The sequence below is a fragment of the Hypanus sabinus genome, chromosome 11 (genome assembly GCF_030144855.1).
Source record: "Hypanus sabinus isolate sHypSab1 chromosome 11, sHypSab1.hap1, whole genome shotgun sequence".
Taxonomy (NCBI): Eukaryota; Metazoa; Chordata; class Chondrichthyes; order Myliobatiformes; family Dasyatidae; genus Hypanus; species Hypanus sabinus.
The window spans coordinates 88,562,377-88,586,723 of record NC_082716.1 but is presented as its reverse complement, the minus strand read 5'-3'; the positions used below and the strand labels follow the sequence as shown (position 1 = coordinate 88,586,723).

Genomic DNA, 24,347 nt, shown 5'->3' with positions numbered 1-24,347 from the left:
GAAAAGGAGCCTTCGTCCCTCCACAAAGGTCGGCGTATACCAAGTGATCTATGTCACCACCCTCCTTTATGGCTGTGAAGCTTGGGTAACCTACAGCCGTCACATCAAGTCCTTGGAGTGCTTCCACATAAGCTGCCTTCAGCACATCCTTGGGAATTACCTGGCATGAGTAGGTCCCTCACACTGAAATACTTGTAAAGACCAACTGCAGAAGTATTGAGGCCATGATCACTCAGAGTCAGCTGCAGTGGCTGGGGCACGTGATAAAGATGCATGACACTCAGCTGGAGGACCGAAGAAGCACTATAAGGATCAGATGATGAACGCTTTAAGGAAGTGCAAAATCAGACCTGAAGGCCTGGAGGATGTTGCTGCTGACCGTATCACTTGGAGACAGCTGTGTAGGGATGGGGTTCATATTCTGGAGATGGAAAGAACAACCAGAAGACTGCAGAAGAGAACCAGGAGAAATGCAGCCATGGTTACCATCATTACCACCACTACCACATATACATGTCCCAACTACAATAGAGCTTGTGGGTCCAGGATAGGATGGTACAGTCATCAAAGATCTCACTGCTAAAGGAGTGGATGTCGTCATCAGATTTTGACGGACAACCGAAGATGACGACGAGAGTCTTTATTGACAATACCATATCTCCCCAAACTCCAAATGAAGAACAGCTGCTGGCATGCCTTCTTCGTGAAGGCATCAATGTGTTGAGTCCAGGGGCAATTTTCTGAGAAATTGGTACCCAGGAACTTTGCTAATGGTGCAGAATAGAGACCAGCAGAGCAGACGTTACTCTTACATTTCAGACCTGTACAGAAACAGTGTCTTTTTTAAACAGCTACATGAAATTCAATGGAAATTTACACAAAATGTAAGCAGAATGCTTCAGTCAGTACTTGAACACAAAGACAAACTGAATGGGTAATCCATTAAACCTGAAGAACCTTGCATTCATTGAATCATTATTGACAGTGTGCCACAAATCCTGAATAGTACTGCTGCTTATTGCAGTAGAAAAATATCAGATACAGAGATGATGTACCTTCTTACTAACAAATGCTCTATTAATGGTGTTGCAAATCTCCATACACATTGACTCAAATTAAAGATACATGTATCTACTTTTATTTTCAGCAACCTAAGGAATACTAGACCATCTATAATGTGATTTGTCAATGTCTTGGATCTCAGACTTACCCAATCATTTTATGCATGATATGCCCTCCCTCAATTCCACCCCTCTGACTCTCAACATAGCAGCCCCTCAGGGCTATATAACTAAGTCCACTCCTTGTCTACCCATGACTGAGTCACCACCCACAGCTCCAATTACTAATTAAATTTGCTAATGACACTAGACTGATTGACCTAATCCCAAACAATAACAAGGTGGCCTACAGGGAAGAAGTCATCTCTTTGACACAGTGGCGTCAAGAAAACAACCTTTCCCTCAATGTCGCAAAAACAAAGGAGCTGGTTGTGGATTACAGGAGGAACGGAGACAAGCTAACAGCAATAGATCTGCGATTGAGAGGGAAGGTCCTCAGTATCCACATCACCGAGGAACTCACGTGGTCTGTACACACCAGCTGTGTGGTGAAAAAGGCACAACAGCGCCTCTTTCACCTCAGATGGTTGAGGAAGTTTGGTATAGGCCCCCAAACCCTAAGAACTTTTTACGGGGCACAAATGAGAGCAATCTGACTGGTTGCATCACTGCCTGGTATGGGAACTGTACCTCCCTTAATCACAGGATTCTGCACTGTGGTGTGGATAGCCCAGTGCATCTGTAGTTGTGAACTTCCCATGATACAAGACATTTGCAAAGACAGGTGTGAGAAAAGGGCCCGAAGAATCATTGGGGACCCAAATCACCCCAGTCACAATTTATTCCAGCTTCCACCATCAGGGAAACAGTACTGCAACATAAAAGCCAGGACCAACAGGACATCAGACTGATTAACTCATGCTAATTTGAGTGTATTTATATGTTACATTGACTGTTCTATTTATTATAAGTTATTATAAAATACTATGATTGTACGTAAAGATTTTTACTCATTTATGTGAAGGATATATGAAATAAAGTCAATTCAATTCAATGTAATGTGATAAAAAAAAAGGGATTATAAGAGTCATTCTATGTTGATGAACATGAGCAGGAGTTGATTTACTGATGATTTCAGAATTTTTCTTCCAATGAGATATTCACATCATACACTGTTATGAAATTGCATGCAATCTACTCAATGATGTATAAATGCAGATCTTCAAGGAACAAAGAAAGAACACAGAGATTCTGTAGATGCTGGAAATACAGAGAAAATGCTAGAGAAACTCAGTAGGTCAGCTTGATCTGCCAACTGCCAGTAGTCTTATCATCAAGCACAAGAGGCCATGGACCAACATGTTCAAATGGGAATCAGAAGTGGAATTAAAACAGTTAGCCACCAGGAACTCCTGCCTGTTGCAGATGGAGTGAAGGTACTCAACAAAGCAGTTGGTCCCTAATCTATGTCAGATGTCACCAATGCAGCTTAAGTGTTGTCTCGCCTGGAAGGACTGGTTATTGGCCCTGAACGGTGTTGAGGGAGGTGCTTAGGTAGGTGTTACACTTGTGCTGCTTGCAGGGATAATTGCCAGAAGAGATAAATGCAGAGGGCTGAAAGGACAAGGGCTTCAAGGAAAGAGCAATCCCCGCAGAAATCGGTGAGGGTGAGGAGGTAAAGATGTGTCTAGCAGTTGGTTCCCATTGAAGACTGGAAAGAATAATGTGCTGAATGCCGAGGCTCGTGGGATGGTAGTAAGGACAAGAGGAACTCTATCTCTGTTATGACAGTGGGAAGATGGAGAGAAGGAAAATGTTCGAAGTAGAACAGAGTGATCTAGGAATAATGGTGCATATTAATCTCATGTGGATAGGGTGGTGAAGTATGCTGGCCTTTATAAATCAGAGCATTGAGTATAGGAAACACAAGGAAATCTGCAGATGCTGGAAATTCAAGCAACACACACAAAATGCTGGTGGAACACAGCAGACCAGGCAGCATCTACAGGGAGAAGCACTGACGAAGGGTCTCGGCTGGAAATGTTGACAGTGCTTCTCCCGATAGATGCTGCCTGGCCCATTGAGTATAGGAGTTAGGATGTAATGTTAAAATTGTACAAGGCATTGGTGAGGCCAAATTTGCAGTACTGTGTACACCGAATTATAGGAAAGATGTCAACAAAATAGAGAGAGTACTGAGGAGATTTACTAGAATGTTACCTGGATTTTCAGCACCTAAGTTACAGAGAAAGGTTGAACAAGTTAGGTCTTTATTCTTTGGAGCGTAGAAGGTTGAGGGGGGACTTGATAGAGGTATTTAAAATTATGAGGGGGATAGATAGATAGAGTTGACATGGATAGGCTTTTTTCATTGAGAGTAGGGGAGATTCAAACAAGAGGACATGAGTTGAGACTTAAGGGGCAAAAGTTTAGGGGTAACACAAGGGGGAACTTCTTTACTCAGAGTGGTAGCTGTGTGGAGCGAGCTTCCAACAGAAGTGGTAGAGGCAGGTTCGATTTTGCCATTTAAAAAAAAAGTTGGATAGGTATATGGACTGGAAAGGAATGGAGGGTTATGGGCTGAGTGTAGGTAGGTGGGACTAGGTGAGAGTAAACATTCAGCAGGGACTAGAAGGGCTGAGATGGCCTGTTTCCATGCTGTAATTGTTATATGGTTCAGGAAATATACGAGATGTGGGTCAAGGCAGAGTAAGGCAAATTCTATTTTTTGACCTCAGATGTTCTGGAATGGAAAGAATGAAGACTGAAGGAAGTACCCCTTGCAGAATTAGACTATGCAATGGTGAACCTGCAACATTCGCAGAGGTCAGGTTGCTTTAAAAATATTCTCAGAAACATTAGTAATAAGGAGCATTGTTTCTGAATCATGTACGTCAAATCTCCTGATCAAATCTGTGATCATCTTTTCAGCAGTTAAGAGTAGAATGCAGCATCTCTTACATGCCATTACGTGCATTCACACCGCATGCCCATGTGTGCCTGTGTTTTTGTTTTCTGTTTTCTCTCTCTCTCTCTCTCTATCCAGCTTTTCTTGTTTAAGGTGTGCTGAGCTGCTATCAATCTCCATTTAGAGCATTGCTGGATCTGTCTTGTCAGGACTGCTCCAATCGAGATTTGGAGAGCCCAATTTATAGAATTTGGCATCTGGGAAACAGGGGGATAAAAAAAAGAGAGAGCAGCTGGGGAGAATTGATAGTAAAAGAATCACGCTAGTTTCCACATTAATGAACTTGTAATCTTCATGCTCTGACCTGTGTTTTCATATTGTGGATTTTGGCTTTTGAATTACTCTCTTAAATTTGGTTGCCCTGAATCACTTCTGTAAATATTGTGAATATACTGCAAATAGGATCACCTATGACTGTCCCTCTTCCTGTCACAAACAACACACAACACTGAGGGAGAACTTGTTGTTAAGTTGCTTCCCCGACAACGGGTACGTAACACATGCAAACTGCAAGCAAATGCTAAAGCCAGTTCAGGTAAAAAAACAATTGGAACCTCTGAAGTAATTGATCATATACAGACTTTTTAGCCCAGCTGGTAGACACCTTGAATTTCACAGGACACCAGCTGGCTTCAGAGATACGATTTACATTTTGGCTTTACATTTTGCTGATATTAAATGGTTACCTGATGTTTGAAACAAGCTACTGAATGAAGCAAGATAATGGAAGTTTGTTCTAGCAAACTGAAGCTCTATTTTGGTACGAGCAAAGGAGGTTTAACAAAACAACACCACGTCATTTTAATTACACAATACACCTGACTATAGAGGAAATCATTCCAAAATTTTGGGTTACAGTGAATTTTTTAGCATTTTTTTCTTAAACTAATTTCAAATTGACGAGGCCCTCCTCATGAAGGGCAGCATGCAACAATTCCAATTCTCCTTAAAAAAATTATAAGAAATAACACTGGACAGAATGAAATGCCAAAAATATACAGAAAATTATCTTCAGAAGATTTAACATTCTGAAGATCAGGGAGCATCTGTAGAAAGTGTCTCAACTCAAAGACCATTCATCTGGTGAAGGGACCTTGACCAGTTTCACTTACCACAGATGCGGAGAGTTTACAGCATTTTTCATTTTCATTTCAGATTTTCAGCATCAACATTTTTTTAAAAAAGTATTTTCAAAAGTACAGTTTCACAGAATGCCAAAATCTATCTGAGTTGAGGGGTTCCAACCACAACCTGCTCTGTTATGACCAGAATAATCATCTCCATGTAGATGATCGACGGAATCTGTACCATATTGCCAAGGAGAATGGCGAAATAAAGAGGAATTTGCCTGCCTTTTGGGAGCTGGCTGATGGCATTGCCACAGGTATGTCACAGATGTATGCTGGTGTTCCCGTCCCCTCACCATGCAAAAAAATGAGACTTCTGCAGGTGAATTCTGCATTGTGCTTGTGCATAGATGCATATGATGGTAAAATTGACTTGGGCCTTGATTTTGACATGCAAACAATTTGAAAGATGCCCATGTTTACAAAACTTACTCAAATAATTTACTGCACTGATGTACAATAGAGCCAACCATTTAGTTTTCACCACATACCAAATGTGTCATCTCCAAAGATGAAGTCCCAATCAGATGTAGGTCTTGGAGAGCTGGTCCTTGTATTTGAATAATGGACAGAACTCTCTAATCCACATCCCTTTCTTGAGTACATTTCTTTTAAAACCTTTTAACACACCCATATCTATTTATGTCAAAAAGATAAACTTCAGGTCATCAAATACAAATTCTCAACATAGAAGCTTGCAGGCCAAATATCTAAATAAATTTGCCCAAATGATCTGGAATCAGGAATTAGTGACAAATTCCAACAAAGAGCTGTTCCTCATTACCAAATGCCTGAAAATCAATTTCAAACAATGAAGCTATTTCAGGGAGGAATTCAGTGTGCACAAAGAAGCACTGTGTTGCCAAAACCACTTAACCAGGTTTTAGTATTGCTGCATAAATAGCATGAAATACACAGTGGTTCACCAGTTCTTCAGGCTATTTATTCCACAAAAATAAAAAGTGATGTCTGTTCACCATTACAATTGTTAACATGCTCCCCAATGTTCCTGTCTAGTTTGAAGTCCTTCATTCTCACAGACAGAAGTTGTCATGCTGTACAATGTGATCACAATTGCTTGCCACATGTACCATCATAAATTTGAGGCTTAATTTAAGCCTTGCCTTTCACCTTATCTTAGCGACCATAGCCCAGGTGCTGATATTTTCAGGCAATAGCAAACAATGTTCTTTTTGACCCTATTAATACAATCCAATAATCTGAAATAAAACACATCACATTCAAGGAGGAAAGAGTAAGAAGGAAATGCTTCTATTAATTTTGCACATTTAATGACTTCAGGAAAATATTTTACAGTCAACTAAATACTTTGCAATCAGAAAATTTCTGTTAAAAAACAGCTAATGTCCATACAGGAGTCTGACCACATCTTTGCAATGTTTTGGGGGCTAAACATTGCACAGAATAACAATTAAGCTCCTTGTTTTCTTTAAATAATGCATAGTATTTTGTTGTAACATTGAGGATTCATGGATTACATCACAAACCTAAACAGATCACCATCTACTTTTCTAATACTGCATTGTTTAAATTTCAACTACATAATCAAGTTTCTGGAGACTGATAAAAATCAATTTTAATTTTCATATTCCCTCACTACTTTACATGGATTTATGGCAAACTCCCGCACAATGGCTTAACTAATTATCCATCTATCAATGAAACATACAACTGGAGAAAATGGAGGTCTTTCAGCTGACAGAAAACTGAAAGATCACTTCCTCACCGTTATCTTTGTCACATATTCCAGTGAAGCACAAGTCTTTAATGCTAATGAATTGAATAATCTTAATTCAAAAATATGAATGTGTCTAAAGGAATATATAAACCAGTGAATTATGCATCAAATAAAAATGTTATTGCTTTTTAAAGTTCGCAGCCCTGAATACAGAGGTAGAGAAGACAGTTCTTACAGACCAAACAGGAGACAACCCAAAAGGTGGACTTCTGTGATCCAAGTCAAATATTAAAAGGCACATACACAAGACAGCAAGGACATCATTTTGTGCAAACCAAAACATTAGTACAAAAGGGTATTAGCTAAAACTGAAGAATGTTTCAAACTACTAAATAAACAATATACAAAATGATAGACAAAATAAGCATTTAGAATGATTTGAATGACAGGGATGACACAAAAAAAAGATTTCTTTTCATGACCTGAAAGACACTGAGTGATGAAAATTATTTCTCAGTCTCAAATAGATGAACAGGATTGGACAAGTTTACTCTCTCATCTGTATTGAGAATATTCAATCGAAAACTAGACCCAAGTGATGACTCAACTGTACAATTTCCAGGGCTATAACATGATCTGAAACCATTCTAATGCAACATATTTGCAACATGAACACTCAAGCTTAGTTATCAGCTAGCATTGCCAATTTACATTATAGTATTTGAAAACTAGCAACAGCACTGATTTAGGAAATGTCTCTGTTCGTCAACAGCTTTTACTCTTATTGCCTATTCACCACACTGTGAAGCATTAATTTTCCAGATCCTTGCTCAAACTCAAAATCCATCACTTCATACTTAGGAAATAATCAATCTGAATTTATCAAACTCATTGACACAGATGTTAATACCTTGAACCAACGTATCTACGTGTCTTAACTGAGCCGACACGTTCAAATAACATAAAGTAAAAATAATAGGAATTTTATTTACTGAGTTGTGTGTTGCTTAAGTTAATGTAATTGTATTTATCATGACTCCAATTATACAAAATCTGAGGCGACTGAATCTCCACTTCTCTTCAGAAGTCCAATTTTCCACTCCTGACATCAAATCTGTGGGAGTCCTTGAAGCTTTCAGCACTGCATCGTTGAATTGCTCACAGAACATGTTTTAAATACTAACAATTGATTCTTTCAATGTTCTAATAGTCTAATTTTAGTATCACCATTGAGTTACCCATCTATGGCTAATCGAATATCATTAACTAAATTCCACGAATGGCTTTTTTTTCTGCTATTGCCCATAGGACCAATTCATTCAGAAACAACAAATAATTTGGAAAAGATAAATATTATCACGGTTTGGTTTTGCTATGGTTGTCAGAGCAACAAAGAGAAAGCATGTACTTATCCTCACAACAAAAACATAAGACTTACCCTCCGAAATGATATCAGATAAAATGTATCCCCTCTTCTACGGATGGCTTCAAAGAAGCTTGGATAATGTCTGTCTGGCACATAATAAACTTGCAATTCATTCCCTGAGTTTCTGTCAAGGTGAGAAGTATGGGTTAAAACATGAGAAACATGAGGCAATACTGCTGAAAGTATTATCTAAAAGGAAAAAAATATATAAGACCATAAGACACAGGAGAATTAGGCCATTCAGCACATCAAGTCTGCTCCACCATTCCATCATGGCTGATTTATTATCCCTCTCAATTCTATTCTCCTACCTTTGCCCCGTAACCCCCAACACCCTGACTAATCAAAAGCCTATCAACTTCCATATTAAATATACTCAATGACTTGGCCTTCACAGAATTTATTGTGGCAATAAATTCTATAAATCTGTCCAGGTCCCTCTGCAGACTCCCTGCCTATTCAGCTATTTTCGTATCTTCTGTAAATTTGGCCACAAAGCCATCAGTTGACATCTAAATCTTTGATACATAACATGAAAAGAAGCAGTCCCAACCTCGAACCTTGCACAACACCACTAGTCTCTGGCAGCCAACCAGGAAGTCCCCCTTTATTCCCAGTACTTGCCTCCTGCTAGTCAGCCAATCTTCTATTTGTGCTAGTATCTTTCCTATAATCTCAAGGGTCTTATCTTGTTAAGCAGCCTCATGTGCAGCATTTTGTCAAAGCCCTTCTGAAATCCAAATAAACAACATCCACTAACTGTCCTTTGTCTGCCCTGCCTGTTATTTCCTCAAAGAATTCTAACAGATTTGTCAGGCAAGATTTCCCCTTAAAGAAACCATGCTGATTTCAGCCTACTTTATCTTGTACTTCCAAGTACCTGAACCCTCTTCCTTCATAATCAATTCCAATATCTTCCCCAACCACTGAACTCAGGCTAATTGGCCTATAACTTACTTTCTTATGTCTCCATCCCTTCTTAAAGAATGGATTGACATTTGCAATTTTCCAGTTCGCTGGAACTATTTAAGAGTCTACTGATTCTTGAAAGATCACTGCTAATGCCTCCACAATCTCTTAGGCTACCTCTTTTAGAACCCTAAAGTGTAATACATCTGGTCCAGATAACTTATCTGCCCTTCAGACCTTTCAGGTTCCCAAGCACCTTCCCCTTAGTAATAGCAAATACACACATTTCTGCCCCAACACTCAAATTTCTGGCATACTGTCAGTACCTTCCATAGTGATGACAGATAAAAAATACTTATTAAGTTTGTCCACCATTTTTTGTCCCCCATTACTACCTCTCTAGCAGTCAAATACCCACTCTCGCCTGTCCTTTACTCTTTACATGTTGAAAACATTCTTTTGATATCCTCTTTTATATTATTAGCTTGTTTATCTTCATATTTCATCACCTCTCTCATGGTTTTTTCAGTTGCCTTCTGCTGGTTTTCAAACGCTTCCTAATCTAATTTCACACTAATTTTTGCTATATTATATGCCCCGTCTTTAGCTTTTATGCTATCTTTGATTTTCTTCGTCAGTCACAATTGCCTCATCCGCCCTTTAGAACACTCATTTTGTTTTTGGGATATATCTTTCCTGCATCTGCCATTATCCCCGCTAGTGCCCCTTTCCAATCAACTTTGGCCAGCCCTTCCCTCATGCTTCTGTAATTCCCTTGACTCCACTGTAATAGTGATACACTTGATCTATCTTCACCTTCTCAAATAGCATTGTGAATTCTTTCATATTACGATCACTGCCTCCTAAGGGTTCCTTTACCTTAAGCTCTGTAATCAAAACTAGTCATAAAGAAGAAAATCAATTAATCAATCTCTGAACATTCGCAAAGAAATGCTAACTTGTAAATGAAAATATTGGTTTAAGAAGGAAGATGATTGATGATTGAGTGCTTTAACAAAATTTGTTCCAAATAAATTGCTTCAACACATTTTAGATTTCTGAATGACTCATTGGCTTAATGGGAGAAGTCAGAGAGTGGTAGTGGAGGATTACTTCTCTGAGTGGAGGACTGTGACTAGTGGTGTGCCACAGGGATCAGTGCTGGGTCCACTGTTATTTGTCATCTATATCAATGATCTGGATGATAATGTGGTAAATTGGATGAGCAAATTTGCGGATGATACAAAGATTGGAGGTGTAGTGGACACTGAGGAAGGTTTTCAAAGCTTGCAGAGGAATCTGGACCAGCTGGAAAAATGGGCTGAAAAATGGCAGATGGAGTTTAATACAGACGTGTGAGGTATTGCACTTTGGAAGGTCAAACCAAGATAGAACATACAAGGTAAATGGTAGGACACTGAAGAGTGCAGTAGAACAGAGGGATCTGGAAATGCAGATACAAAATTCCCTAAAAGTGGTGTCACAGGTAGATAGGGTCGTAAAGATAGCTTTTGGTACATTGGTCTTTATAAATCAAAGTACTGAGTATAAGAGTTGGAATGTTATGGTGAGATTATATAAGGCATCAGTGAGGCCGAATTTGGAGTATCATGTACAGCTTCGGTCACCGAATTACAGGAAGGATATTAATAAGGTTGAAAGAGTGCAGAGAAGGTTTACAAGGATGTTACTGGGACTTGAGAAACTGAGTTACAGAGTAAGATTGAATAGGTTAGGACTTTATTTCCTGTAGAAGAATGATGGGAGACTTGATAGAGGTATATAAAATTATGATGGATATAGATAGAGTGAATGCAAGCAGGTTTTTTCCACTGAGGCTAGGGGAGAAAAAAACCAGAGGACATACATTAAGGGTGAAGGGGGAAAAGTTTAAAGGGAACATTGGGGGGGGGGGGGGCTTCTTCACACAGAGTGGTGGAAGTGTGAAATGAGCTGCCAGATGAAGTGGTAAATGCAGGCTCACTTTTAACATTTAAGAAAAACTTGGACAGGTACATGGATGAGAGGTGTATGGAGGGATATGGGCCAGGTGCAGGTCAGTGGTACTCAGCAGAAAAATGGTTTGGCACAGCCAAGGGCCAAAAGGCCTGTTTCTGTGCAGTAATGTTCTATGAAGCATGATTTGTTCTGCCTGAACTATTGCTTTTGCATTGACTAACTTATGTCTATGTAGAGAAGTGACATATGGGTATGATCATCCAGATATGGACGTCAGTCAAGATTTTTCCCTCATTTCCAACTGATGCCAACTATTGGTCAATATTTCCATATGCAAGCTATATCATTGACACAATTAGCTGATGTCTTTCACTCAACACAAATATTAGAAGATGTGTAAAATTTTCTGCGATCAGTTGATTTTCCAAACAGCAACATTGAATCGCAGTCAGTTCCAAGAGACACTTCCTTCTATAACCAGCATCTCTTCTAGAGAACCAGATGCTAGTTCTGGATGAAGTATCTGAAACTTTTATCATTACTCCTGCCTTTGATGGCTTTAAGGTATTAATCACTGCACAGTGAAATGTTTTGGGATTCCAGACTTAAACTAGCTGTATATTCTGCAAACCTGGTCTGACACGACAACTTCACTCAAGAATGCAGCAGTTCAGGAAAGAAAAAACAGCTTATTGTGATTAGCTACTCATTAGGGGAGTTATGCTTGGGTACAGCAGGCTTGTGAAGATAAATAATAGTTACCACTCATCATACACAGAATGGTAAACATGGACAACAAATGGGCTGCACCAATTAAAGATTATAAAAAGCTCAATTACACAGTCTGAACATCAAAATACATGGCAAAGGACCCACAATCAATCTGTGCATATTCTGGTCAGCCTATAGCAGTGGCTCCCAACATGGGGTCCACGGACCCCACTGTTAATGGTAAGGGTCCATTGCATAAAAAAGATTGGGAACCCCTGGATTGCAGCACTCAAGCCTCTGAGACATTCAACTGAGAGAGTCAACTACTGAACACAATGCTGAGGAAAACCTCCTTCATCATGTTAGTACATCATATCAAATGTTTGGATTTCTGAGGAAACTTTGGCTTTTCAGTTTCTAAGTTAGGAGATGCTGCAGCACTGAACTTGAATCAATATTAAAGGATATAGTAAAGTTAACTGGAAAATCCCTTTTTTGTAAATTGTTGGTATGGTACAGGATGAACGAACCTTATCCAAAATATTTGGGACTGGTAGTGTTTCAGATTTTAGAATACTTGCATCTATAAAATGGAATACCTTGTGGATTAGACCCAAGTCTAAACACGGAATCCGGTTACATTACATATACAGCTTATGTACAGCTGGCTGGTACAAAGCCCACAGTGAACAGTCCACAATTAGAGCAGTCTGACGTCCTCCACAAACAGTCAGAGTTAAATGACTACCTCCAATCATATCTATTACCACGTTTCAACATTGTGATTGGCTTCATATCAGTCATCGATTTCAAACCAATGCCGTTCCACCGCAACTATGATGGGGGAGGGTTAGTTTTATATGGTACTTTTATTCATTTTGAGCACAAAACAATAGTGTGTACATCAGAATCATCAGAAAGATAAACTATCGCTACCTCAGCCGCCCAGCTGGACAATCAATGGCTGTTTGGCATCCCATCATTCCCGACTCTGAATTTACATGTTACCAATAAGCAGCCTTTGTTTTGAACTTGTTCATCGCACAAATGTATTGATGCAGCAATCTTGGCAAACTCAATGAATTTCTCTGCTGATTTGTGATCAGCAGACGCTTTATCATCACAAATCTTTTAAAAATTAATGCCATGATTTTTCTTATATTTCTGCAACCAGTGCGCTGAATATTCACAATTACCTTCAATTCTCAGTTCATCACAATAGCTGTATTTGCTTGTTTCATACCAACAATACCATTAAGCAGCATATGTTCACTCCAACGCTGACGATACTTGATCAAGATTGCCACTTTTTACTTTATGCAGTGTTTTTCTATTTTTCATTAACATGTGGGAAGTCACTTCTCAGAATTGTCTGTGGTGCACACAGACTTCCCTATGCCTTGCAGAATTTTCAAATTGTGACATCATGTGAGGGTTCAATAATTTTGAAATCCAGATTTTTTCAGTTTTTGGACTTTCAGATAAGAGGTGCTCAACCTGTCAAGGTAATAAAGACTCAAAGCAGGAAACTGTACATTGTTTCATTATAGTCATGGATTTTCTGATTACACAGAGAAATTGAAATCCTTAGCAAAGAAAAATGGTTCACTTACGATCCTGACAATAAGAAACTTGACATGAGGAAATCTACAGATGCTGGAAATTCAAACAACACACACAAAATGCTGGTGGAACACTGCAGGCCAGGCAGCATCTATAGGAAGACATACAGTCGACATTTTCGGCCAAGACCCTTCGTCAGGACTAACTGAAAGAAGAGATAGTAAGAAATTTGAAAGTGGGAGGGGGAGTGGGAGATCTGAAATGATACGAGAAGACAGGAGGGGGAGGGATGAAGCTAAGAGCTGGAAAGTTGTTTGGCAAAAGGGATACAGAGCTGGAGAAGGGAGAGGATCATGGGATGGGAGGCCTGGGGAGAAAGAAAGCTGGAGGGGAGCACCAGAGGAAGATGGAGAACAGGCAAGGAGTTATTGTGAGAGGGTCAAAGAGAGAGAGGTAGCTAGATAGATAGATAGATAGATAGATAGATAGATAAATAAATAAGTAAATAGATTGCTATGAACCCCAGTTTCAACACCTGGGACGGTACATAATGTACTGGGAATCTGTGTGTTATGTATCCCAGTATCAATTCTTCGGATGGTACGTGATGTACTGGAAATCTGTGACTTTGTTTCTGTGAGTGTCATGCGATGAACTACCCCAACAGTATAAAAGGAGCAGTGCTGATTGTCAAGTATGGTTTCGATCATGGAAAGACACCAGGGAGTGGGGTCGCTGGTTTAAACTCTCCAAGTAGCCCAAAGGGGTGAGTTAAGATCAATCCAGAGTATTGATAAATGACTCTCACAGTTGCTGCAGCTGGAAGCAGTGGCAGAGAAGAGGGGAGAGAAAAGTTTTGAAACAGAAGAAACCTAGAACAAAGAGATCACTATTTGGACTCTCTCCAAGTACGGTAGCCTGTAAGGGTGAGTTTGATTCCATTCGAATACGAAAGTGTGGTTGTCACATACTTAATCCACGGGGGTGGGTTCTCTGGTGAGGGAAAACCTTTGTGAATACCACGTGTGTGTTAACCCTTGTCTGGGTGTGGTAGTTCAGTGAAGAAGACATTCCTGTGGCAAATCACTGTTGGAGTTACTTAGTGTAAGGGATTTCTTCTTTACATTACTGTGTACGTTAATCAAATGCCTTCTTTGTTATGTTAATCTTTTATGTTACTGCATATGTTAATTAAAATGGCTTCATGGTTATGTTAAATGCTGAGAAGGCTCTCTCGTGTTTGTATGGGTTATTCTATTGATAAGAGAACGAATGAACCAATGAGTATCCATGTTATTCATCTTTTGGGGTGATATGCTGTCTCCTATGGCTGGGAAACGGGTTTTGGTGGGGAGTCAGAGGAGAGACTGAGAGGAAGACAGACGTGCTGAGAGTGCTCTGGTCGATCACTTCGGGTGGTCCCAAGCTACGAGTCATGAGGTCGGAGCAGATCACAGGAGAAAAAGGAAGGTCCCGAGCTCCAACTGTGTGTGCATGAAGAAACTGAACTTTGAATAAGTCTGGTGTCTTTTTTTTGTTTCCATTCATTCCATTTTGTGTTGTATCTTTATTAATCTCATAGTCCAAGTAAGATTTATAAAGTGTAATTTGTAAAATGTACATTGTGTGCTGGCTGATGATTGATGTTTGAGGCCATATCAGGTGGCATTGCACAGCAAACGACGCAACCGTGAGACAAGGTTGGGCGGGAGCGGGGTCTCCCCAGATGCATATGAGCCGATATAGCTGAGCATTACATTTGTATGTCGTGGAACTGGATAATCCAAACATGGATTTTTGGCACCTATTTTGGTGACTCCTGGAAAGTCTCCGGTGTGTGGTGACTAGTCCTGGAAAAGGGATGTCTCCTGTCAGTTACGTGATGAAATTCTCACTTTTTGGGTACTGTGTGTCTGCTGAATTGCCTTTGGAAAGATACGGTGGCCGTTTCTGGCGTATGTCTGCGAGACTCGCTTCTTCACTGTATTTGGAATTTTCATCTTCAAGATTGTCTCTTTGCTACACTTCAAATCTAAAAGTCTCTCCTCTCAATTCCCCTGTGAATCCCTGAAACTTTCTGAAATGACATTCTGAGACTGTGCTCCAGTAAGACTCTGTAAGAATTGTTTCTGAGTTTAACCGTTTGGGAGTTATAGATGCATAGCGCTATTAACATCATTTTAAGTTAGTCGCTTGTTTAATTTTCTATGTTGCTGCTTGAATGTTAATAAACTTTGTTGTTTTCCGATAATGTCCTGACTCCATTCCACATCTATTATTGCTGGTTCCACGTAACAAAATAAATAAGGGATGGGTTAAGAAGGGGAGGAGGGGCCTTAATGGAAGTTAGAGAAATCAATATTCATGCCATCAGTTTGGCGGCTACCCAGATGGAATACAAAGTGTTGTTTCTCCAACCTGAGTGTGGCTTCACCTTCAGTAAGTTTTTGTTAGGCTGTATTTCTTATTCTTCTATTTGGCTTCAGTTTTCTTTTGACCCACATGATTGCATATGGCAATTTTTGCAATATCCTTTATTATTCTGACTAATTTCTCTCACCTTTCCCCCCAACAGACTTAGTAACCCATCAGTGTTCACATCTGCATATCTAACTGTTCAATGTGGAACTTGCAGTATTAACTCCCACAAGAAAGATTCCTGCAATTATACTGGGATTTCCCAACTTTGATCAAATATTCCCCTTATCCAGTCTTAAGAATGGAAATAAGTTACTTAAAAATACAGAAATAAGACAAGTTTCCCTTTTTGTTTTAAATTGATTGTGTTTGCTTAAATGATTTTAAATTAGTCATTTTAAGCAATTTGTTTTGTCTTAATTTTTAGTAACTAAAATATACATTTTAATTGTTTTCCTAACAAAATGATTCTGAACTCCCTCGACATTCTGAAGGATTCTGTACACTAACAGCTAATAAGGCTGGAACGAGCTTTGTCAACTTTTTTCTTCCATTTCATAAAGCTTATTCGAGCTGACTACAGACAGCAGTTACAAAGCAAGGCTCTGCCATCAGACAGACCAAGCCACTTGGGATACAGCTAGTTCAATTTCTGGATACTGATCAGGTAATTACACAAGCAACAAATGAGGCTGGCAAGCCACATTCAACGTGCTCATGACCAATATCTTTAAACGTGGGTTCATCGCTTCCATGGAGACCATTACTTTCAAACCTTGCACAGACAAATTCCTCCAAGCCTTTCTACCTCAGTGGAAATTTCTGTACATTTTCCCTCCTTTTCTGAAGATTTTTCCACAGACATTATGCTTCCTATTTGTCTGGATCAGTTAAGCACTTCCCTTCATAATCTTAAAAAAACTGAATTACATCACTTCAGAGTCTCGTTTTTCTTCCAAGAATATAAATTGCGTTCCTTGCTTCTGCATTCTGTTAAGTTGAAAAGCTGACAAAACTCTCCTCATTTTTAAATGGTGCTTTGAGAAGCTCGGGCTGTACAGTGACTTTGTTATTTTGTGCTACCAATTTGACAGAGTTTATTCAGATTCTACCCTATCAAAAAAAAGTGTCATTGTAAGCAGTAAAATTAAGTAAATTTGCATATACACAATTGAGCTGGAGATCTAAATTAAAACATGATGGGTCGAATACAGGTTGAAGTTGGGAATACAGGTTCAGAACCCTTTAATCTGAAATTCCAAAAATCAGAAAACCACAAGGCGCTAGGAAGGATCTGACGTGATCTACAGGTCTCTGCACACCACAGACAGTTCTGAGAAGTGGCCTCACATATATAATGACCAGAAGTGAATGAAAAATAGAAAACACTGCATAAAATGCTAAATGAAGATCTTAATCGTGTATTGTCAGTTTTGGAGTAAACATATGCTACTTAACAGTACACTGACCATGAAATAAACAAAGATCTATCACAATGAACTGAAAATTGAAGGTAATAGTGAATATTCAGTAGGCTAGTTGGAACAGCATTAAAATTTTAAAGCATCTGCTGATCATGAAAATCTAACACTAGAACAAGTATACGATGCTGATTGCTTTTATATCCTACATAAAACTTTTAAAAAAGTAAAATACAAATAGAGTAGTGTAACCTTTTAATCAAAACATGGCATCATAGGTGGAGACCGAAAGCCTGCCATTGTTTCTTGTTGTTCAACAAATGATTCAGGTATTTTCCTTATACTGCAGTCATTATATTTTCATTACAGGTAGTCCCCAAGTTACGAACGTCCAACTTACGAACAACTCGTACTCACGAACCAAGGAAGGAGAACACCGTTTGCCATTTCAAGTCATCGTTGTTGACACTGTGTTGAGTGTTTAACTTTATATTTGGCTTAAATTTTTCTTAGCAAGATACACCCTGACCCCCCCCCCCCCACCCCGTTCCGGTCAGCTGGTGGCACAGTGAGATCAGCGCCAGACTTGAGAACAGAGTTTCCCGAGTTCAATCCAGTGACAGACTGCTCCTGTTCCAGGTTGATGTCAATCTAGTGACTCCCGTCCCATCCGTGCTGGGTTGATGTTCAGCTCGCAACTCAACCTCGTAAAAAAAACACAGCCACCTCCAGTTTAAATTCCCACATGGAATATTGTGGAGAATCAAAAACCCAAACCCAGCACAGCCCCTACTTGTCCCATTTAACCTGTCTCAGTGTGGTGGACTTCAGGAGCCGGGGAATTCAGTGTGGTGGTCCTTAGGACCCTGCAGACCTCGGAAGCCGCGCAGCTCGGGACCTGCTACCCGCAGTGTTTCTGTTCCATTGACAGGAAACGATCACGATTGAAAATAAAGTGGAAATAATAAAGCATTTGGAAAGAGGTGAAATGCCATCAGTCATTGGAAAAGCATTACCTACAGTCGGCCAACAATCGGAACAATTTTAAAGGATAAGGGATAATAATGGAGCGTGTGAAAGGCCCTGCCCCGATGAAAGCTATAATTATTACTAAGCAACTCAGTAGTTTAATTATTGGAACACATACGTTTCTTAAGTGTTTTATATGCATAGAAAGGTAAAATATATACTATATACTAAGACAAACGTTTGACTAACTGACGCTAAATAATACCGGATGTACTTGTTCCAACTTGCATACAAATCCGACAAAGACGGACTCAGGAACGGAACTCGTACGTAACCCAGGGACTGCCTGTATACTAATAGTATGTAATAATTTTTAATTGTTAAATACATATGTGTGATGAACAATTATAAGACAAAAACTGCTTACCATAGCACATAGCACATAAATTCTGAGTTGGAAATGATGGCAATCTCAGCTATCTTATTATATATTCTCAAATCTGAAAAAAATCCAAAACCCAAAACACTTCTGACCCTAAGCATTTCAGATAACTTAAAAGTTAAATTTCTTCAACATCTTAAAAAAAAATTTGAACAATGCATCATCAACCAATTACAAAATTAAAACTTGCTGAATGTAATCTCTCCCATAATTTCAAATGTCTTTTACGGACAAACGAAAAGCTTATAATGATCAAAACTAGCTCTTTATATCGCTTGCAGTATAGTGTCAAAATGGTTGCTGCGATGCATCTAGTGTGGTAGTATTGTGGGTAGTCCTGGTTACTCTCACTTGAACCCTGTGCAGAGTCAACCCACGGAAGGCTGCTGGACCAGACAACATCCCTGGTAGAGTGCTCAGAGGATGTGCAGACCAGCTAGCAGATGTTCTCACTGACATCTTCAACATCTCCCTGAGCAGCGCCACTGTTTCAACGTCCTTCAAGGCCACCACTATTGAACCCATGCCTAAGAAGTCTTCAGTGTCCTGCCTAAATGACTACCATCCCGTTGCACTCACATCCATCATCATGAAGTCATGAAGTGTTTCGAGAGGCTCATCATGAGGCATATCAAGACCCTGCTGCCCCCCTCACTGGACCCCCTGCAGTTTGCGTACCGTCACAACCACTCAAAAGATGACGCCATTGCCACCACCCTCCACCTGGCCCTAACCCACCTGGACAAAAAAGACACATATGTTCGGATGCTGTTCATAGACTTCAGTCCAGCATTCAACACAATCATCCCTCAGAAACTGATTGGAAAACTGAGCCTATTTGGGCCTGAACACCTCCCTCTGCAACTGGATCCAGACTTCCTGACTGGGAGACCTCAGTCAGTCCAGATCAGGAGCAGCATCTCCAACACCATCACACTGAGCACAGGGGCTCCCCAGGGCTGCGTGCTCAGTCCACTGCTGTTCACTCTGCTGACCCACGACTGTGCTGCAACACACAGCTCGAACCATATCATCAAGTTCACCGATGACATGACCATGGTGGGCCTCGTCAGCAAGAACAATGAGTCAGCTCACAGAGAGGAGGTACAGCAGCTAAGGACTGGTGCAGAGCCAACAACCTGTCTCTTAATGTGAACAAAACAAAAGAGATGGTTGTTGACTTCAGGAAGGCACAGAGAGACCACTCCCCGCTGAACATCGACAGCTCCTTGGTAGAGATCATAAAGAGCACCAAATTTCTTGGTGTTCACCTGATGGAGAATCTCACCTGGTCCTTCAACACCAACTCCATAGCAAAGAAAGCCCAGCAGCGTCTCTACTTTCTGTGAAGGCTGAGGAAAGTCCATCTCCCAACCCCCATCCTCATCACATTCTACAGGGGTTGTATTGAGAGCAACTGCATCACTGCTTGGTTCGGAAATTGCACTATCCCGGATTGCAAGACCCTGCAGCAGATAGTGAGGTCAGCTGAGAAGATCATCAGGGTCTCTCTTCCCACCATCATGGACATTTACACTACACGCTGCATCCGCAAAGGAAACAGCATTATGAAGGATCCCATGCACCCCTCATATAATCTCTTCTCCTCCTGTCATCTGGGAAAAGGCTCTGAAGCATTCAGGCTCTCACGGCCAGATTATGTAACAGTTTCTTCCCCCAAACTATCAGACTCCTCAATACCCAGAGCCTGGACTGACACCTTGCCCTATTGTCCTGTTTATTATTTATTGTAATGCCTGCACTGTTTTTGTGCACTTTATGTAGTCCTGTGTAGGTCTGTAGTCTAGTAGCTTTCTCTGTGTTGTTTTTTTTTTACATAGTTCAGTCTAGTTTTTATACTGTGTCATGTAACACCATGGTCCTGAAAAATGTTGTCTCATTTTTACTATGTACTGTACCAGCAGTTATGGTCGAAATGACAATAAAAGTGACTTGACTTGACTTTCGTTTTCTACTTGTGGCTAGCAGTCTTGCCAAAAGGAGAGATGAAAGTGCAAGTCTCTCCCTGCCAGTACATGGCCTCTCCAACAGTAAGCCTCATGTAGTGTCTCCACACTAGCAACATGTGGAAAATGAACTCCTTTCGGACTCAGGCTGAACTACAGAGGATGGGTCTGGCCCTGCACACGTAGCACGCAGGCCCACCAATGTGTGCACACACCCTGGTGCTTGTGAACCAGATCCACAGCTGTGAGTACATAGCCCCACTGCCTTGTCAGCAGCCTTAGGAGAGATGGAGGCTATGGGAGTAAACCCAGACAACAAAACTGGAGTGGAGCCCCTAAGGCAGCTGGATGTCATTGAACATCCTTCCAACAGCTCCTGCAGCCAACCTGGTGCTGAATGTACTGCTTCATAAGCCTTTCTTTGGACCACATTGGTGAGGCCGAGAAGGGGATCTTGACGACTGGACATCTCAGGATCTCCATATCTTCACCTAGGTTTGTGATGATGATCATCACCCATTGGCCTTCAAGACAGACAGATGCCAACCATATCGCTTGCAGGAAGCAAGTGTGTCTGTCTTGAACAGAACAGGTGATGAAGCAGTCTTTGCTGCAGTAACACTTAGTCTCATCAACCCTTTGACATCAAACCTTCTCTACTGGAATAATAGGAATAAGAATAAGAATAAGAGCAACATCAATTATCTCTAATACCATCTGATTTGAAAGAATAATAAGTCTGCTTTCTGTACAAATACAAGGTTGAATTTGCACAATCTCTTTGTGAGCAGACAGCAATGGCGGTTTCCTTGACAGTACCCAAGTTGTGCTGATCAAGAAATTGGGATTCTCTCTTACTCGATGCACCAAGTATACTTTTTTTGCATAGCACTTAAGCCAAATTGGAGAGATCATTGGTTTTAAAAAAAGCAATACTGAAGTCTTTGTTTTCGTAAACTCTTACACTGAACTGATTTCATAACCTGTGAACTCTACAACTCATGTTCTCAGTACTATCGATCTATTTACTGTATTCACACAGCTTGTCTTCTTTTGAATATTTTTTTGTCAGAATATGTCTGTAAATTTTAATCGATTCTATGATATTTCTTTGTTCTATTGTGAATACCTGCAAGAAAATGAATCTCAGAGTAGTACATGGTGATGTACTTGGATAATAAATTTATTTTTAACTTTTCCTCCCTCCGAGCACAGATAACACCTAAGTAGGCAGCTGCTTACTCATTCATGTTTTGCCTCCCAAGAAACAGGTTAGCACTCTGAAAGAGATCCATCTATGGCAAAATATAAAAATATTAAGCTGGGCTAATAAACTTACTTACATCAATGACAATAAAAGTTCAAAACTGATCCTTATATAATACTCATTTGAAGTGTCAGGTCAAGTTTGGACCACAGTATGTGCAGACTGACTTATCACTCTTTGGCACAAAAGTGAGGAATTATAAAGGTCCCGCAACAAGTCATCCCAAATCATTCAACTATGGCATAATTTTGAGAGAAACCTCAGAATCAGAACATCAGACCATTCGATATCTTTACAAGAAGAATCCCACAAAACAGTTTTCTTCCAGGGCATCTTAAATATTCAGACTTTTTTTTGAGATGTGTGATTCCTAAAATACTTTGTATTGAATTGCACCATAAAAAACAGAACATTTTATCAGGATGCCATTGACTTACTTCTCATCGACGTCTATGTACTTCCTTGTAACATAATGGGCTACATCAGTCTTCTTCTCCACATGTTTCTATAAGGAAATTGAATAAGCCACATTACCAACTATTTCCAATACAGAAATAATATTGTGAAAAGAGTGGATCAACTGATTCTGGAACTTCTTCAAACAAGAGTTCAAATCCGAAATACAAACAGAAAATGGCAGAAGTACTCAGCAAATCAAGGAACATAATGGAGAGAGGAATAAAGTTGATGTTTAAGGTTGATGATCTTTCAGAATCATTCTTAAATAGCAAAAACATGGGTATGAGCAAAAGGGACTACAAGAATGTCTGTGAAAGGGTGATGACCAGTAAAGATGACATACCTGTATATGCATACAAATTAGTTACATACATACAATAACTTAAACATATAAATTGTTGAAAGGGTTTTAACTTATTGCATCATGGTGTCATATGGCAATTAAAATGAGCGGGAACCTAAGAAACTGCAAGACTCTGCCCAATACATTGCGGGCACATCCCTCCCCTAACTTTGGCAGCATCTACAAGAGGTGCTGCCTCAAGGAGACAACTTATGTCACCAAACATCCCCACCAGCTAGGCCATGCCATCTTCTTGCAGGTACAGAAGCCTGAAGTCCCACACCAGAAGCTTCAAGAACAGGTACTTCCCTTCAACCATTCCATTCTTGAACTAACTGGCATAACCCTAAGCATTAGAGTTTAACGACAATTTGCTCACTTTGCACTACAAAGGACTTCGTTTTATTTTGTTCTGATTGCATTCTTTCTTGGAAAAAACATACTTATGGTTCATTTATGTATTTTGTGAATGCTACTTATGTGTTACTTTACACCTCTGATGCTGCTGTGAGCAAGCTTTTCATTACATCTCTACATACATGCACTTGAGCATCTCACAATAAACTCAGCTTTGACTTAAGACTTCAAAATTAAGAACTGCAAAGGGCATCCAACTTCTCAGATCTGCTCTGCCATTTAAAAAGGTCTAATTGTGACCTCAATGAATCACAAAAATGGCAGGGGTACCAGCTGAAAAAGGGTGATTAACAGAGAGGGTAAATTAAATTTGGAAAATTAGAAGAGGGAAAAAAACAAGAGGAACTGAATGGTGGAGATGTGAGGAACACAACTGGATTGGAGATTATGAATGGATGCACAGTGGAGCGCATCCTGATTTGTTGTACCCCAGTGTCATATGGAAACACTAATATTCAAGAACAGAAAAGTCTACAAAAAGTAATGGGTATTTCCCAGTCCATTACAGGAAAAACCTGCCCCACCACTAAGCAATTTACAAGAAGCGCTGCCAGAAGAAAGCAGCATCCAGCATGAAGGACCCCGCCACACAGGCCATGCTGACATTGGGAAGGAGGTGCAGAAGCCTCAGGTCCCACATCATTAGATTCAGGAACAGTTATTACTCAACCATCAGGCTTCTGAAACAGTGTGGATCACTTCACTCACCTCAACACTAAACTAATGCCACAACCTTGCAACTCACTTTCAAGGACTCTGCAGCTCAAGTTCTGAGCATTCAATCACTTATTAATTCTTAATATTGTTTGAGATTTTTTTGTATTTATACAGCACATTATTATTGCACATTGGTAGTTTGTCTGTACAGTTTGTGTACTTTTTCCATTGATTCTATTGTACTTCTTTGTTCTATTTCTTTGCCTGCAAGAAAATTCATCTTTGGGTAGCAAATGGTGGCATATACGTACTTGGATATTAAATTTACCTTAAACTTTGATATCCACTCATGTGCATAAGCATCAAATTTCATACTGTAACAGCCCTACAGACTTTTCATATGTTTTGCTCCAATAACAACACTTTCTCATCAGCCAAATCTGGTAATCAGAGTTATAAATGGTTTCATTAGGACTGTTGACTTCCCCTTGGTGCACTAAATTATTCACCGCTATGCACTGTCTTGTTGGCATTTCACATCCACTATCCTGCATTAGAATCAAA

General features: G+C 39.9%; 1 protein-coding gene across 2 annotated transcripts in view; it reads right to left on the bottom strand.

Annotated features, from left to right (window-relative positions):
* atf6 (activating transcription factor 6) overlaps positions 1–24,347 on the bottom strand; it is a 342,394-nt gene that overhangs the window by 158,328 nt on the left and 159,719 nt on the right. For both annotated transcript variants that reach the window (XM_059984870.1, XM_059984869.1), the window contains exons 13-14: positions 22,345–22,412; positions 8,294–8,405 (exon numbers count right to left, since the gene is read on the bottom strand). In XM_059984870.1, coding sequence (XP_059840853.1) covers positions 8,294–8,405; positions 22,345–22,412 — 180 coding nt within the window. The remainder of the gene's footprint in view (positions 1–8,293; positions 8,406–22,344; positions 22,413–24,347) is intronic.